This window comes from Zerene cesonia, chromosome 5 (genome assembly GCF_012273895.1).
Source record: "Zerene cesonia ecotype Mississippi chromosome 5, Zerene_cesonia_1.1, whole genome shotgun sequence".
NCBI classification, from domain to species: domain Eukaryota; kingdom Metazoa; phylum Arthropoda; class Insecta; order Lepidoptera; family Pieridae; genus Zerene; species Zerene cesonia.
Genome location: NC_052106.1, coordinates 7,466,196 through 7,485,470, shown reverse-complemented (window position 1 = coordinate 7,485,470; position 19,275 = coordinate 7,466,196). Strand labels below are relative to the sequence as shown.

The 19,275-nt window shown below is 34.4% G+C and overlaps 1 protein-coding gene across 1 annotated transcript in view; it reads right to left on the bottom strand.

Moving 5' to 3' along the window:
- LOC119839853 (ski oncogene) overlaps positions 1–19,275 on the bottom strand; it is a 49,311-nt gene that overhangs the window by 5,000 nt on the left and 25,036 nt on the right. Inside the window, exon 2 of the mRNA XM_038366264.1 lies at positions 73–465. Coding sequence (XP_038222192.1) covers positions 73–465 — 393 coding nt within the window. The remainder of the gene's footprint in view (positions 1–72; positions 466–19,275) is intronic.

Below are 19,275 nucleotides of genomic sequence, written 5' to 3'. Positions count from 1 at the left end.
GTCTTCCATCTTCTTCACTCCTATTGCACGTTCGCGTCGCTCCAGTTCCCTCTCTCGCTCGTTCAGTCGAGCCTCGCGCTGGGCCAGTTCTGACTCCCGCTCGTCAAGCTGCCGTTCTCTTTCTGTCAGTCTGGCTTCAGCGTCGAGGAGCCTGGCCGTCAGTTCTGGATCGGATGGGGGCGGCGAGGTCGATGACGTCACATCATCGACGGGCGGCGTGAGAGGTTTGAGGGCGACGTTCGGTTGGAAGTCTTGCTCGAACCTTGAGCAGTCTGCCAAGCGTACCACCCTTTCTGGGTGTTGAAGCTCAGGTTCCCTTTTGCCCCAGGGTCTGAAAGCGGGCGCTGTCCTGCAGCGTAAATGGGCGTATGGATCAAGGTACAACGCGTAGCCGAAGTCTTCACTCCTGACTTTCTTCGGAGGGGACTCTGGCGGTTCTGGCTTGCAGACGATCGTCTCGACCACCTGAAATTGTGAAAAATTGCATTGAGTAAAGTATTAAAAATTTAAAACAGATATATCACATAGGTAACATAAAATTTAGTTCGTACATAAAGAAGCACTTGAATGCCTCAAGCCTCGTTAACACGAAGCTAATTATTCTATTCAAAACCATAGAATTCTCTAGAAATTGGATTACAAACAAGCGGGTTTAGCATCGATTTAATGAGATAACATCTCACACAATGGAAAGTTCTAGATGACTACATCGTAAATATCTTAATTTGCGACGCATTGACGTGAATGCTCGAAGAGGTCGTGCTTATCTTCTTGTCGAGATGAAAGTCTGACCGAGGACATAAACAACTTGTTTACCATGGAATATCATGTACTAAAAGCATTTGACATTTCGCAAATGAACGAGAATTATAATATCAACACTATCTTAGAAATATACCAGTAACCCTTTTTGTTGGATTTCACTGGAGGGAAAATTATGAAATCGTATGAGACTCGTATTGTTGTCGTTTATTATAAATTATAAAAAATCTATTACATTTTAATATCCTTAGCTTGATAATAAAGCAGGCAAAATAAAGCTGTGCATCTTGGAAAGTCTTTTACTATAACAAATGTAGATCTGTAGTTCATTGTGCTACAGACGGATTTATCAAACTGAGAATAATTTCCTAATACTTAGGACTATTTTTTATGTCTAGAAATCAATATATATATGTATCATATATATAAAATTCTCGTGTCACAGTTTTCGTTGCCATACTCCTCCGAAACGGCTTGACCGATTCCTATGAAATTTGGTAAGCATATTGGGTAGGTCTGAGAATCGGCCAACATCTATTTTTTATCCCGATATTCCTACGGGATACGGACTTACGCGGGTGAAACCGCGGGGCGCAGCTAGTGTACATCTAAAGATTTAAATGCGAACTTTAAACGCTTAAAATAAAAAAAAAATGTCATAATAATACGATTTATCATTACTATATCCTGCTAATATTACAAATGAAAAAGATTGTAAGAATATGTGTGTGTTTGTAACTCTTTCACGCAAAATCTACTGAACCGATTGCAATAAAATTTGCAAAAAAAAAATACGTAGACAGCCGGACAACTGGAATAACATATAGGCCACTTTTTGTACCGATATTCCAACGGGATATTAGACGTTTTTAGTTATAAAAATAGGATTTAATTATTTTATTAGTTGACAGTTGTCACCAATTATCTATATTGTACAAATTGATGTTATTCTTTATCTGTGGTAAACAAAAACAATGGGATGACCGCAATTGCTACTAGTAACGATTAAATATCTGAATATGTCCACTTCGAGTTATCACCTTCAGCCCATATCTGTTCCAACCGCAGGGACCACAGGCCTCCTAACTACATAATCCACCAGGTTGGCCAAGTTGTCAGATGTCACATACCGTCATTCTTGTACAGCGATTTACTCACGATGTTTCCTTCACCGTTTAGAGCAGTGGCGGTTCGGATAAAGCGTAGGTAAATTAAATTAACAGTTAACTTCGAGTTATATAGGATACTAACTGCGTTCACGAAGTTGTATGCAAAAATCAAAGAAAGTAGAATATGGAATGTTTTTTCAAACCAATTCGAGTAAAAGTTTCAGAAAGTAGCCATATACCAATTATAACTACAAAATTATAAATGAGATACTAGCCCTACTAATACTATAAGTTCGAAGTAGTGTTTCGTAGTGCGAGTAACTCTTTCTCTGTCTCTACTTCACGCATAAACCACTGAACCGATGTAAATAAAATTTGGGACAGGAATAGTTTAGAGACCTGAGAAAGACATGATCATAATCCTACTCAATTCCTACGGGGAAGGAAACTATGTGGAAAACAACAACCCTAGAATTGCAAATTTTTCCCTTTCTTTACGCGGGCAAAGCCGCACGCGGAAAGCTAGTCGTATGTAGTAAAGTGAAATGTCTACAAGAAAGCTTCAAAGCGCGATGCATCATAGTATAATAATCGTTTTATAGGTACATATCGTTCACATTCACAACATTACGTAAGACGGGTGGGCAGACGTCACCGGGGGTGCAGTATGTAGGTCGTAGGTCGGAGCCGGGCCACAGACGACCCCCAGACAAGCTCACCCTGACGCAAGCCGTGTTGCTAATACGAGAACAACGATCGATAGCTGATGTTGCGTGTGTAACTTCTTAATAAGGAATCTCTATTTTAGTGGCGGCAACACTTTCATAGATAATGTCATGAAGGGGTAAATTTTAAGTGATAAACGTTGGCTTTGTTCAGAACGAAATTTGCAATTATGGGATATAACGAGATTTGGTTTTATAAGGTATTCTTTCATTCATAAATTAACATTAACTCCCTATCAGTAAAGCAGTCCCGATGCGTTATAACAGGTTGTCTTAACGTTAATATAAATTAAGATAAAAGGTAAATACGAGCCCGTATAAAATTTTTCAAAAGGTTATCCTTTTTTCCATTAGCCAAATTTATACGCCTTCAATATATTGTGAAATACAGATAATTATAATTTAAAACGTGTATAACTTTAAAAAGCCTTATACAAATATTAAATCCCAGTAAAATTATCTTCCATCCCACAATTTAAATGCACATTACAGTTTCGTATCAAAAACACGTAGCATAAAATGCATATTTTGCGATTTTACCAGTGTCGCCAGTTGCCAAGGGAAGGTGGGTCAGAGGTCACGCCGGAGTGGTCGTGTAGACGACCCACTTGCGAATAATTTAGCGACTCTGTGCAAAAGCACGTGTCGTCTGCTAGTTATAGTTTTCTGTTGTCGATGGATCTTATGTTCAGCGAACTATTTTCCTTTACGAATGTACTACATATGTATTTATATGGCAACAATACGAAAGATATCCCTACAATCAAAATATGAACGTATACCTACTTGCAAATGTCGACCATTAATATATATAGGCACAGATAATACTACTATACAGGTCATATTTATTGTATTACATTATGATGTTGCTATATTAGAATACCGCGAATTCTTTTTGACACTTCGATAATGGCGCGAATGTCAAAAATTGGCAAATAACCTAAATGTTATTACGTCGAACAAATACAACGGTATAGTGGAATTTCTTTGACCCATATCGATGTCCATTGATGAAACACAATAGATAGCAGTTATTTATAGTAGTATGTAGTAGAATACAGCCACTGTAGGAGTACACTTCATTGTTCCCAGCGAATAATGCTCAGAAAAGTGCGGCTAATGAGAATGCCATTCTGTTTTTCACGATTTTTAAAAGTCCCCTTTTGTTGTTACTTTTTTCACTCATAATCGAAGAAGGAAGCTCGTTGCCAAGGGCGGACAATAGTAATATTTGAAACGATATTTTATACTTCTTTCGTATATAAATGCTTTTGCATCTAGGCTTACAGAAAATTTTTGAATGTTGGTAAATATCTAACCTCTAGCGTACAGGTGACGGGTATATGTTAAAAATAGGTCCGTCTTAGTGTCACATCTGCAGTTGTTTATGAATTGTAAAATGTTTTCAGGAAATTGTTCTTTCCCATTAGAGAAAACAGTGAATGAGATGTAATGATGCTTTCGTATAAAACCTTATTATCATGCAGTTGTTATCATATTTCTATCATAATCCTTTCCTACTATCCTACTTATATTATAAATGCGAAAGTGCTATAATGGCTCATTCACGCAATAACTACAGAACCGATTGCAATGAAATTTGGTATGTAGACAGCTGGAAAACTGGAATAACATATAGGCAACTTTTCATCCCGATATTCGTACGGGATACGGACTTACGCGGGTGAAACCGCGGGGCGCAGGCAGTTTTACCATATTCATAGAACTTTGTAAGGTAAAATGAATATTGAATATTCATTTCTATTGATGAGATGATTTCTATTATATGTGATTTGTTATATTCATGTCTCCGATCCTGTCTGAACTTAGAACAATATATTAACGATACTTCTGGAATAATTCAGTAATGAATAATAAGTTACTCTTGTTTTATGTGATACTTTCCAGATATAGTTTTGACTTACTAGCAAACTTCGTATTGTTGTAATAAGCATTAGCGCAGCATAAAAAGTTTTTTTTTCGTTACTTGGTTTCTTTTTATTTATAATCGATAGGTAGACCACAATCCCACCAGATGGGAAGTCGAGATGTGGTCTACTGTGGGTTTCTGAATATTTTTATCTTTACATAAATAAAATTTATGCCGAAAATAAATCTATTAAAAACAGTTGAGAATCGTTACAAGTTTTTGACAGTACGCACAATTTGCTTATCTGTCTGATTAAACTTCAAAACAGGAGGAGGTCTTAAATCAAATGTATTTTAGTTTTTTTTTTAGTTTTTTTTTCAGAACTTTTGTGTGGGTGAACCGATTTTGATTATTTTTGTTTTGTTATGAAGCTAGTGCCTTTCGTGTAGTCTTGTTCTGACAATTTCAAGGAGGATTAATTCATTTGTTTTTAACTGCTCTAATAAGTCCAATTATAATAAACATCTCAAAATATAATAAGCTTATTCTGGGTATCGTACAAAAAAACATTGATCCTCTCAAGCAAAGATTATGTAAATTGGCGAAGCAAATCATAATAGCCTTAAATCGGATAAGTCCTTGCCAGGTTTCCGTTGTTAAAGCCCGATTATTACTGCCTAATTTGTTAATAACATTAGAACGAAAACAGACCTTGGACTGGTGATATTAGGGTGTCAATTAAGTCTTACACATGTTTGAGTACCAGATTCCCATCCTGCCCGTGTAGTCCTAGCGAATTCGCATGGCCAATGACAATCTAACCTCCACCTCTAGACACATTATCATACTTAGCATAAAATCAATTAAGACATGGAAGAAGGACAAACAAATAACATCTGATATCAAAATGCTTTAAGAATATAATCATTAATAGACAGAACACTGTTTAATATAGTCTATTTATTTGAATAAAAATTAATACATTCAGGCGATTGAAAACGGAGAAATTCAATTGGTGTCTTTACAACCTGAAGAGTCATGATTCATGATTACACAAAGTTTAAAAGAAACACTTTTCTTTACATAACTCAGCTATTTTCCTTCTCCATTCCTTCCCTCTGGAGGAACATAATTCGCTTAAAAGAACTGCCAAGTAACATTAGTTAAAGTAATATATTACACAAAACAGTAAAAATTACTTAAAATCCATTACACTATCTGCCCGGGCCCTTTACTACGAGCTACAATAAATATCTATTATGAAAGTCGGCGTACCCCAACACCCCTATCGCCAAGGTCACAGACGTCCCACGCGAAAATCGATTCTATATTGATACAGTTAGAGTACACTGTCCCTAGAGTTCGCCGCTCGAGTTAGACGTACGAATTTAGTTCATTCAAAGTTCTGTTCTATCGGATGGAATTAAGGTACAAATTCGCAAATACAAAGGAACTCAGTGCCGGATTTCACACGATGTAAGCAATTGTTTGGACTTGAAATTTTGCCAAAATTTGGTGGGCTTTTCGTCACTATCTCTTAAGGCGTATTTCAATGCCTCTTGGCGCACGAAGGACTTGCTTTCGTATCGATTCATAAATTTAATTTCTGACAGGGATATGAAATTTACTGCTTATTTATTGGAATCTTTGAATGCTCCTCTTCAATATTGTAAAAGTATTTTACATTTTTTTATAAATCCTTAGGCTCATTTCAATGACAACTATAACATAACTCAGTTAAAATAATTATATCGAATTGAAATATTTATTTTAATAACATCAGCCGTTTAACTAAGACTACATAATAAAGCAAGAATTATTTCCTAGAAAACAATCTAATCCATGAACATGATGACAACATGACGCATTTTATCATAAATAAAAGATAGTCATAGGGACTACCGAACTGAAAGCTTGGACATTTTTATATTAATACTTGCAATTTCATAACGTATTTTTCAACCGACAATTTAGAGGTGGTTTAGCGTTTTGTTATAAATTATTATAATATTAGGGAACTTGAAAAAAAATTCCTACTAAAAACCGCTCAATACGGCCACAGATAATGTAATACTATACGCGGGAAGTAAGTTATCACTTAAAGAAAAACAACACAACAAATCCGGCCCTGGAGGTAGTAGTTTTAGCAATCAATGAGCCAGCCTCACATGAATTATGGAGCGTTTGAAAACAAGTCTGAGTTGTGAAACCGCATTGTGTTGCTTATATATATATGTAATACTTATGCATATAGTCTGATCATACATTAAGTGGAAATCGATATTTATTAGATACTAGCCTACGCCCGCGGCGTCGCTTGCGTAGTGCGCCTCTACTATCTCCGCAAGTCTTAAAATCGCTCCGTTGAGACGTGAAAGATAGACAAACGGACAAACACTTTCGCATTTATAACCACGTTGTCACTTTTAGTCTTACTAGAACATGTTTTAATATAATGCAGTTACAATATCACGTACATGTGATGTCATGAGAACCTTCCCTTTTTGAAGTCGGTTAAGCGTATTTACTTGACACGTTCAGCTTTCTAACATCCCACCCACTGTCCTTATCAAGACACGCCTTATAAAGTACTTATATCCAAAAACGATGGACAAAACCTAAACTTACAGAATCTTACAAATCTTTACGCATAAATAAATTTGAAATGCTTTAGTGATTTTAAAATAAGGATTTCTTCAATGTATCTGAATCCGCATACCATACTTGTAACATAATCGTATAATAATACTAGCTGCGCCCCGCGGTTTCACCCGCGTAAGTCCGTATCCCGTAGGAATATCGGGATAAAAAGTTGCCTATATGTTATTCCAGTTGTTCAGCTGTTTACGTACCAAATTTCATTGCAATCGGTTCAGTAGTTTTTGCGTGAAAGAGCAACAAACACAAACACATCCTTGCAAACTTTCGCATTTATTATGTTTTTATACATTTTTTTAGTTTAAATTACGTATCTCTGTTCAATTTGTTCTTCTGTTGTTTCTGGTTAATTTGTTCACCGAAACATTTTTATCGATAATTAATCTTAATCTCTTAATAGATAAAGAATAATAATCAATAAAACTATTATTTAACACGATTCGCAAATCTAATAATAGTGATAAGTACTTTGCCAACCACGCCTCCTTCTTAGTTATTAATTTATCGCGATATTTATCATTCAATTATCAAAATACATGATTTTTTATAATAATTTAATTTAAATAAAATTGGCGTCATTTTATGAGTAGCATCGGAAGAAAAACACCTCAAATATGCTATTTCAAGAGACGCAAGCAACGTCTAACGATACACGGCGTATATTTTCAAATTTCAACCGACTTTTATAAACAACGATGTTTATGAGAGTCGATTAATATTGAAAAAGCATGTTCATGATCAAACCTACATCTCAAGATGGCAGGCGAGTGGGCGTAAAAAATTCGCGTAAAAAATCCTTGATATTCGTCTGTCGTAAATAAAATGAGTAATTCATTGATGCAGAGGCAATGAAAGTTGCTGATTCAACGATCTCACCAATGTTTATAGATCGCTATTCACGGAGAGTCTAATATAGTTACCTGATTGAAAATATTTTTAACACGCTTTTATCCGCTGTGCGCTTGTATGCAACCGACTCCTTTAGACTCGATTTTGACCCACTTTTAATGGACATATTAAGTTCAAACGTGTACCAACTAAGATTTGATATCAATAAAATAATTCCATTTGTTTATCTTAATGTCCTGATTAGGGTCGCCAGCACTAAATAGTTTCCTCTGTATAGGAGCAAGTGAGACAATTGTCTGTACTAAATTTAGTTGATTCTGTCATTAAATAGTGTTTTTTAACCACATATATTTCATTTAATATTCGTTTATTACACGTCTTAAAGCTTGAAGTACAAATATAGCAATAGACACACAATAGAAAATTTGAAACACCTATCTATAGAGGTAAAATGTAACAAATTTAATCAGTTTCTTGAGTGTATTTTTATTCACATCAATGTATGAATATTAAATTAAATCTCATGGGTATAGCTAAGAATTTGAATAATTTCCCTCGACATTCAAAATCTTTGCTTATAACTTAAAGGGATATACATAGCATATTATAATTTACCTGAAATTGATTTAATCAAAGTATTTTTTTTATACTCGGACAATATTAGAAGTTCAGCTATGAAAAATTCTACTTCACCCTGTATAATATAATGAAACGACGAATCTACGGATCTATCTGCTATTATTTTAAGCTGTATTACAATTGGAGCCACTTGAGCCATTTGAGCTAAAACAATTCGTTAAATTTCCTTGTAAATGTTATGTTTATTTAAAACACATTATAAAACATCTGCCTCATAAAAACAGATAATTATAATTTAACCTTTGTGCAATATTGTGAAATACTTATTTGTAAAATAAATAAATTCCATGACTACCAAGGAATCTCCGAGAAATCACTTAATATAAATGAATCTATCTTCGCGCCAATTAAAAAATATTTTGCTAAACCACTTCCGCTTTCGATTGATGCGTCAACTTCCGTTTCGAAATATCGACTATAATAATGACTCCGGATGTTTTTGAATATCGAAGAAAATTCAATGGATTTGAAATATTTCTTTATGACATTTATTCTGAAATTTATGTGGACATAAAGTAGATTTAGGCATGAGTAAAGATTTAGAATTATTCATCATTTTAGTATCTGGCAAGCTTTTTAAAAATTCATGTTTAGAGACCTCGGAAACCGGAGGGAATATTTTTTTTGTTATCAATAAAAATATTAATCTAATGTACCAATTTATAAGAACAATTTGCACAGATAAATAATTGTTTCTATGTAAATTTATCAAGATCTTAAACTCCGTATTTCTATTTTTTATCACAATTTTCCAATAACTGTAAAGGAATGCATTCGTTTTCTTTTGTTTTCACTTTCCTTTATGAATTTATGCACGAATATCTATATTAATTTATATCCGAATGTAGTACTTCAAAAATCTTCAAACACAACAAATAGCATAAACAATAAAAGTCAAATGGCCAAAGTGGGCTGAATCCTTCAGAATCTTAACAATCAACTCGCGTAGCCTAAGAATAACATTTTTTCAATGTATTAGAAATCCTTCGTGGAAGCTCTTTTGGTCGGCTCGTTACCTATAGACTTGTTGTTTTATAAAAATAACTCCAAAAACAGCCGTTATTCAGACCTTGGATTTATAAATGTGTTTTTATTTTGCTACTTTTGTTTTCTGACGACAGTTCTGCGAAGTTATTTTGGGATTACAAAGCCACATAACTAATGGAACTTGAGACACACGAATATACATATGTAATACATATGTGTGTGTAAAATCCCGATAAACTTTGTAAAAATACTCTCCGTATTTCAAAGTTATAAAAGTTATAAAATTCAAAAGATTAATAATCATTTAAGAGATTTTTCAATTTCAGAATCGATATCTGAATATCGCATGTTCTTAAAAACGAAAGTGTCATTTAAAAAATGGCGGGAAAATGAAGCGATTCTTTTTTACGGCCGGTAATGGAATGGAAAAAATTTGACGAGGCTCCAAGAAAACGCTCGTGTAATGTTTTCATGAGCTAATTCCAAGAGAATCTTGGCGACACATTTACAAATTCTTCAAACGAAATGATTAATTTTCGCCGCATATATAATATATTGGGATACTAAAGGGTAAATAAAGTAAACATACAAATTAAATGTTTTTTTATGTTGCATGGTTTAGGCAAGGGGATGACTTTTTTATGTAAATACGTTTAGAAATTCCTTCAATGTTCAGAAAATATGCCATTAGATGCTAATATTTAGGTAAGTATATTTATGTTTATATAAGCTATCGCTTGAAAAAACATTGGTTCAAATGGTTATACAAAATTCGCCGTTTCCATCACCTCTAAGCCGAAACCCTATATATCATTAGAACATTGCTTTATTATATCTCTTACATGTATCTCAATCATTACATACATCTGTAGAAATGACAAATCTATTGGTATTTAGAGAATCTTGGCTCCAACACGGCCGCGGATGATACGGCTCTGGGATGCCATCTGAGTGACACCGTACGATTCGGGGAATGATTAAAAATAAGGAAAACTGACAGATATCGCTTGAGACGAAAGCTGGAAGTTATTCGCTAAATATTTTGTTGTGTATATTTGTTAAAAGTGATAAAGATAATGTAGGAGGTAGGTTTATTTTTTTTCCGATATTTTCCGATATTGAAGTTTTTTTTAATGTTATTGTGGGCAAGTGAGCTGGTGGTTCGCCTGATAGTAATCTATCTATCACCACCGCCCATGGACAACCGCAGAAGTAGTGCCTTTGCGAATGCGCTGCCCGCTTTTAAGGGGAAAGGGATGAGGAATGGACTGATGACAGGAAAGAAGGAATTGACTGGGAAGGGTGAGGAAAAGGAAATAGGCATCTGGCCTCCCCACCCACCGTATGACAAACAATAGCATGCTATTATTTCACGCCGGTTTTCTGTGCGAGTGCGACTTCCCTGGTGCGAGCTGGCCCAATGCATGCCGAAGCGTGCTAGACTCCCACATCAAAAAGTAATTTATAAATGATATGAGTCATTATTATTTGTTTCGTTTATATTCAGCAAAATTGTAAACTACGCACTAAATTATTTGTAAAAAAAAACATTTAATGTAACGCGGTATGGCAAGGTTTTGAAATAAGTTTTGTTTATTGCGTTTTACTTTGATGGAAGTCCATTCGAATCATCAAATTAGTATTCAAATTTGAATGTCAAGACTATCAAATACCCTGACATTCTGATTTGAATAGAAATCTCGAATATTCGATTTATTTATAACATATACATATTATACATACAAGCACTATTATAATTTGTTTTTATAGCAATAGTTTCAGTATATATAAGTGTATTATTGGCCTATATAATCTATTACAAATTATACATGACTAGCCTAATTTATTTTTTATTTTCATTTTGTTTTATATACCCACTAGAGGTCCGCCCCAGTTTCTTCTGTGGCACTCAGGTATCACGTATATATGCGTACGTACCAATCAACAATGTTAAAATTTTACAAATCGGTCTAGCAGTTCCTGAAACTAAAGCATTCAAACAAACAAACCAACTCTTCAAATTTACATTATCAATTAATAATTTAAAGGAATGATTTTTAAAAAACATTGTGATACAGAGGACCTCGGGTCTTAAGATCGAGGTCGGATTTCGACCGGCTGATATTAGTACCACAGATAACATAACACTCTATAGTACAAACATCCATTTTATTTATACATTCGTACACGCAAATCTGACTCACTCGGCCACCTGAATTATCTAGGCTTTTAAACGTAGCTAATTACCGTCGCTTAACGATCCGTGACCACGAACGATTGCTGATAGAATTGACGTTTAAATAAATTAATAATTTTCTAATTTGCATCGCTTTCGAGGACGCGAAATTGCCTGTTCTTATCTGTGTTTTTTCTATATGAAAGAGCGTTCTGACGTATGAAAATTAGCGTCATGGTATTGGCAATGTTTTAGCGATGGCGGGTAAATTTCGTTAAGGGAACATATCAGGAAATCATTCGGGAGTCAAGTGAAATAATAATAAATTAATAGGAAAATTGCCTTTATTGGATTAAAATTACATGTTAACAAAGCTGTGTTCCAAATTTAAAAGTTATTTGAAAGACAAATAAAATATATTTCAATACACAGTTACAATGTTGTCAACAAAGATTTTAGTTAAAAATCGTTCATACTGTTTAAGTAGGTTATGTTTTGATAATTAAATGAAAAATTTTAAAAAATTCAAAAAGGAATTGGTATTAATAAAAACCTGTTTAATTTCGTATTTACGCAATAACTCTTTCAAAAAAAACTTAGAAAATATATTTTTTTATGTTTTTTTTTTATTTATTTTATTGCCATGTTTATCGAGTTTACAAATGCGCCACAGCAATCTAACAAGTTAATTATTCAATAATTTGTAATCAGCTAATTGCCTATTCTATGCAATAAAGAACATCTGTAATTGACAGATGTCAGGCTGACAGCCGTCGCAGATGCGGGCCACAGCCTAGATAATGTTATTATAAACATATTTCGTAACAAAAAGGTTACATAACGCGGACACGTGTCCGACGCTATTATTGAATGACCTAGACGCATAGCTGTCTAGACGCTGATAGCAGGAAAAAATTATAGTTGAACTTGCGTCGAGGCCGTATTACATGCAATAAAAAGTCAGCATTTAAAATTAGAACAATGCATGTGGTGTTTACAGATTTTTTTTATAAATATAGCATATTATATTGATGAAAATGGGTTATCTGAGTAAAAATAAGTCCTATAACAGTAATAATAGTAAGTAGTTGATAAAAATTGTTTATTATTTGTATCATGTATTATGTATCGTATATGGGCAATGAGTAAATCGAAATTCAGATGACATAACATGGAAATAATATACTAATTAGACATAATTATTTAGTAAGTTCTCTACACATAACTGAATAAATGTCTTCATTAAGTAAACATTTATTTTAGAAGAAATGTTTTTATGAAATTAGTTAGCGTACTAATAAAAGTTTACAAAATTAAAACATATGTTTTTCATTATTCTCTCTATCATAATCGCAGACGAAGCAACTCTATGTTAGTCATCTTTTATATATGATGATTAAAGGAAGGGATTTGTTCCATTTAATTGATCGATAAATCCTTGAAAATTGATGAAGTATGAACATTCAACATTGAATATAATAATCCAATTTTTGCAAATGTTTCCTTGATTACTATCTTTATTTATAATCCGCTATATTGCGATATGATAACATAATGTGTGAAAAGATAGGTGCATTACACGTGGCATAGTGGTCGTTATGAAGTTAGAAGTTTCAAACATATGATAATTGTCTGTACCTGAATATAGCGCGTTTACAAACGATATAGATATAGAACGAGAGGAGGTCACCAATCTTAATATATATAAATCTCGTGTCACAATGTTTTTCTTCAATGGACTCCTAAACCACTTAACCGATTATAATAAAATTCGCACACTATGTGCAGTTCGATCCAACTGGAGAGATAGGATAGTTTAAATAATTTTAATTACGATAAATGACAATCCGGGCGGAGCCGGGGCGTGCAGCTAGTTGGACTGTATATTTGTGTCTCACCTCATTATTGGGCGAAACGATTTTTATGATTTGTTTTTTTGTTATTTGAAAGCTGGTGCTTGGCAGGTCCTATTTAAAATTGTTATAAATTAGTTTTTTGTTAAAAAGCTATTATGATAATTTTTATTATTAATTCAAATAATTAAATAACTGTGTCTTTTATTACTATTAATTCAAATAGGTTTAAATAAATGTGCCTTTCATTTTTCTCCGTTAGCGTTATATTCGTAAAAAAGTAGGTACGAAGTTTTAGCGTATATATATTTATACTATGTTTATATAGATATTCTGATCCTTGAATATTTGCAAACAATGTAAGAGGTTTTACTGTAAATACAGTTGTACAAACAGACATCTATAATGTGTAGCACATGAACGTAGGTTATATGAGTTGTTTTAAGGTCGATAAGTGTCACCAGTCAATACAAATATTATAAATTCGAACGTTTTGTATGTCATATATTCACGCCCGAATTGCTGAACAAATGTATATAAGCCACTCGTATCCTAATAATATCATAAATGCGAAAGTTTGTGAGGATGTGTGTGTGTTTGCTGCTCTTTCACGCAGACTACTGAACCGGCTGCTATGAAATTTGGTACATAGACAGCTCAACAACTGGAATAACATATAGGTAACTTTTCATCCTGATATTCCTACGGGATACGGACTTACGCGGGTAAAACCGCGGGGCGCAGCTAATATTATTATAAGTAGCTTATGATTTTGTGTTTTGATCGTATAGATTACGAAAAAAAAAAATGAAAATCATCAAGGATTTTTATAAATCTTAATGCACATGAATATCTTGAGTTATATATCCGTCTATATAGATAAAGGCATCATAAGATATTATCTTGTTTAAATTGGTTAATAACTCACATAATCAGCATGTATAATATTTGGATTAACATATTTTTAATAAAATCTCTCTTACTCTACTTAAAATATAGACAAACATTAATATGCGTCTATATTAAAAACCTACTACTATAATAAATATGTAAATGATATTAAATTAGATTTTTGATTTTACTACTAAATGATCCGAGAAATATAAAACAGGAAAAGTTACTTTCGTAGCAACAATATTTGAATTAAAATATATGTCTTAATCTTAATATATATAAATTACGTGTCATTTTGTTTGTCCGCGATGGACTGCTAAACTGCTCGACCGATTCAAATACATTTTGCACACCATGTGCAGTTTGATCCAACTTAAAAGATTTTTATGATAAATGACTCGGACGGAGCTGGGACGTGCAGCTAGTATATGTTTAAATTAGAGCGCCTAGACAATTCACGACACCTCGGAGTTACAAAGTGGACCAACGTCTGTCACACTTAAATATTTTGTAAACATTTCCCATTAGCATACATTCAATATGAAGAAACGAAAGTGGGCTCGTTCTGAGTCATTGGAAATAAGTGCGCAGTGAGAGATGTGACGATTTTTATCTATAACTATATAAAGACTAGCTGCACCCGGCAAACGCTGTTCTGCCATACTCTTATCATTTAGGGGTATGAAAAATAGATGTTGGCCGATTCTCATAGATACCGGATAAAAACAAAAAAATTTCATCAAAATCGGTTAAGCCGTTTCGGAGGAGTATGGCATCGAAAACTGTGACACGAGAATTTTATATATTAGAAGAGATTAGATAACACAAAGAACGCAATGAAACGCTGAAAAGTTTGTTTGAACGCGCTAATCTCGGGAACTATTGCACCGATTTTATCAATTCTTTTGTAGCTGGATATGTAGGTGATACACTTATGTTACGTATGTATATACACTAATGACGTGTTGAGTTTTTTTATATATAATAAGAATGGAATATATTAACAAGATATCTTTCCAGAAGTCGGCAAATATACGCGAAATTGATATGTCATTTTTTGCTCTGCTAAAATGGCGGATAAATATAGTTTATTCAAGGTCATAACCTATTTGCATACAACGTTTTAATTAAACCCATCCAGTAGTTTTTTCCTAAAACAATAACTTCTTCCCTACAGTACGACAAGAACAGTAGTAACGTTAAACGACATATAGGGGCATAACAGCATCTCCAAACCGATATAACAATATCATACTTCAGTCAATAAGATGACGATGTTGATCCTGGTGCGTTCCATAGGAGATCCCAGGATCCCTGCTTTTGTTCTTTGAGTTTGGCCGCCGAGGAGGTTTTAGTGGGTAGAAATCCCACATGCTCTACTTTTCCCCCAAAGCTGGAGCATCTTTGGAAGATTTCCTCCTCGTTAAAAAAAAAGAAAGATGACGATGTTACAAGCTCACAATTCACGGAACGCAGGTCCAAATCTGAACATAAATCCATTACATATATACGTATTCTTATTAGAAAACGTTGGCAGGCCTCCAGTACATGTCGAGATGGCTGTGCACCTGCTCTGGGTTGCAATGCAGCTGTATACCTAATTAATTGGGGTGAAAGTGCCTATTGTCCCACGCGTGTTCCAACGCCTATTAATTTATTCGGAGAAATGAATCCTCCGTAATAGTTGCGTGAAATCGATTTTGGTTTCTGCGGACAGGTAACGTGGATAGCCCATCCGTCAGAGGAACTATACTTTCTAGTTAAAAAAGGGGAGATTATAAATAGGACTGTATTTTTTTGGGTTTGTAACCTCATAACTGTTTACTGGATGAACCGATAATTATGATTCTTTTTTTATTAAGACGCTGGCCCCATTTCAATTTGGTCTATTTCAATTTTAGGGCAGTTTAGTTTTTTTCTTAAAATTAATTATCTGTACTATCTGTCTTTGTATTTTTGTACCTAGCAGTTTAGTACGTATTTATTTGGTGTATTTTGTTACGTTTCGAAGCTGATAGAATAATACTAGGAAATTTCATATTCTTAACTCTTGTCTGAGAGGAATAGAGGATAGGAAAGATTATCTTCTTTCTTTAGAGGTACAGCAAATTGAATATTTCTTTCTTTGCAGTATTATACGCTATTTAACGATGTGTTCGTGTTCACATAAAACTGGCATACAGTAGACAAAAAGATGTCCGAACGGGCGATTGAACAGCGCAAACAATTCCGCACTGTCCCCTTATAATAGATATATAAAAGCAATTCCTCTGGTAGTTTTATTGCGCCCAGTTCGTCCACCCCACTGAGCTTGCTAATTTCGTCCGCAGCTCATTTGATCTTATTGCGAACTATTCTTGCTACCAAGCGTTGACATTTTCACAGACCTGACGCAGTCGTTTGTAAACTTTGGTTCGTTGATAATCTAAAAAAAATATTAGCCTTTTTCTTCGCCGATTTAAAGTTGTAGAGGTTCTTGTGTATTTTTCTGGGTGACAAATGTTTTTTGGAAGGGCTTATCTATGTAATAGAGGTTCCAAAACCGATATAACTTAAAGTAGTATATAATGTATACTTGAGCAAGGTTATTTTTGTATATGTTAGATTGTAATCTAAATCAAAAGATCAGCTCTCGAGAAATTGTGATCATTTGCTTACATTTCATTTCATTATTTTTGGTTATAGTTCGCCAAATTCAAACACACGAAGAATGATAAACATATCATAAACTCTTTTAGTACATTGTGACACGAATTTGTTATATCAAGCCATACGAGCCGAAGGTTACCTACTCCTGCGCTAGGTTATTACGGTTCGCAGTGTTTTGTTTGAAGTCAAGTGAACGGTGTTTAAAATGATATATGAATAGCTATGACTAACGCCTTATAGATGTCTTTATGTCCATATTCATCTTATTGTTTTATTTCTTTGAAGAGATTACCGGTAAATGGTGCAAGATCGCGAAGAGGATTGTATCGAATGATGTTCGTATTAAAATGTCATTTTGCTTCAAGTGATATTAGCTGTGGTTGGTGGGACGCCATCTTGTGGTTGATTTCGCAGTAACTGAATATGTTTTACGAGTATATTCATTGAAATATTTGAACATAGGATGTATCGATTGTGGCAGAAATCTTCGATTTAGGCAAATTTTCTTCTTAAAGTAACATTATTTATCCTACTTCCTATCCTACTCATATTATAAATGCGAAAGTTTGTAAGGATGTGTGTGTGTTTGTTTCTGTTTCACGCAAAAACTACTGAACCGATGGCAATGAAGTTTGGTACGTAGACAGCTGGACAACTGGAATAACATATAGACAACTTTTTATCCCGATATGCCTTCGGGATACAGACTTACGCGAGTGGAACCGCGGGGCGCAGCTAGTCCTATCCTTCTAATACTATAAAGTCGGCTAAATGTCTTGTTTTTAAATATTCTATCACCAAATATTCTTATGTCTGAGTGGCTTAGTCTATTCATTTTACTTTTTACCCTCTTTCAACCCGGGTAAGTCAGTGTAAGTAGACAGTAAAAGACAAGACTTTAGTGGGAAGTGCATTCACGAATACCCAAATCACTCGGCGAAAGTGTTCTGGGTTACTAAAGACTAAAGTAGTCTCAGTCTGCCAACTAATCTAAGCTGTATTCCGTCGAACTTTCAGTGGCGTGGTCGAGGGTAGAGAGAAGGTTACGGACTGCTTCTGAATTCAGTTTAGTCCAAAATGCCTAAAAGCATGAGAGCTCAGTTTCCCGCTATGACATAAAGAAAGGGCTATAACTTAGTTTATCTGCCTAGCAACCGGTTTGTGAGATGATATCATCGCTTTGTGCACTAACCTGTTAACAAGATACCGTATTGTAATGAGATTGTGGATTATCCATTCACATGAAAATCGTTGGGATGTTTTTGTGACGTCACTTACAATATGGATTTTAAGTCTGTTTGTTGTATACGTATATATCTTAATATATATAAATCTCGTGTCACAATGTTTGTCCTCAATGGACTCCTAAACCACTTAACCGATTATAATAAAATTCGCACACCATGTGCAGTTGGACCCAACTTGAGAGATATGATAGTTTATATTATTTCAATTACGATAAAAGACTACCCGGGCGGAGCCGGGGCGTGCAGCTATTATATATTACCGTGTTATAACACGGCAATATATTAGTTGAACTAAAAACAACAGAACAGGAGGCCCGAGTCCCTGCAGTGGAAAAATGTATGGTCTGATGGTAGTATTATATTAGATTATAGTATGAATCAAATATAGATAAGAGCAGTGGTGGCTCATTGGTGAGAACCTCTGACTTCAAAATCGAGAAGTCGGGGTTCGATACCGGACGAGCTTGTAGGAAATAAATCGATTTTTCAATTTATCTGCACATGTGGATAACATCACCACTGCTTAAAACGGTGAAGGAAAACATCGTGAGGAAACCGGCATGTCCAAGAATCAAAAAGTTCGACGACGTATGAGATCTGCCAACCCGCAGTTGGCCAGCGTGGTGGATTATGGCCTGAACCTTCATAGGAGGCCTGTGTCCCAGCTGTGGGAACATATATGGGCTGATGATGATGATGATGACGATGATGAATCAAATGTTATTTTAGGTCATATCAGACGAGTAAAATTAAAAAACCGATCCTACACATTCTTAAGTTAAAATTTTAATTCTACTTCATTGTTTCGTAGATTTCTGTTCGTCTGAATACCCTCTCACATAAATCTGGACGAGCTT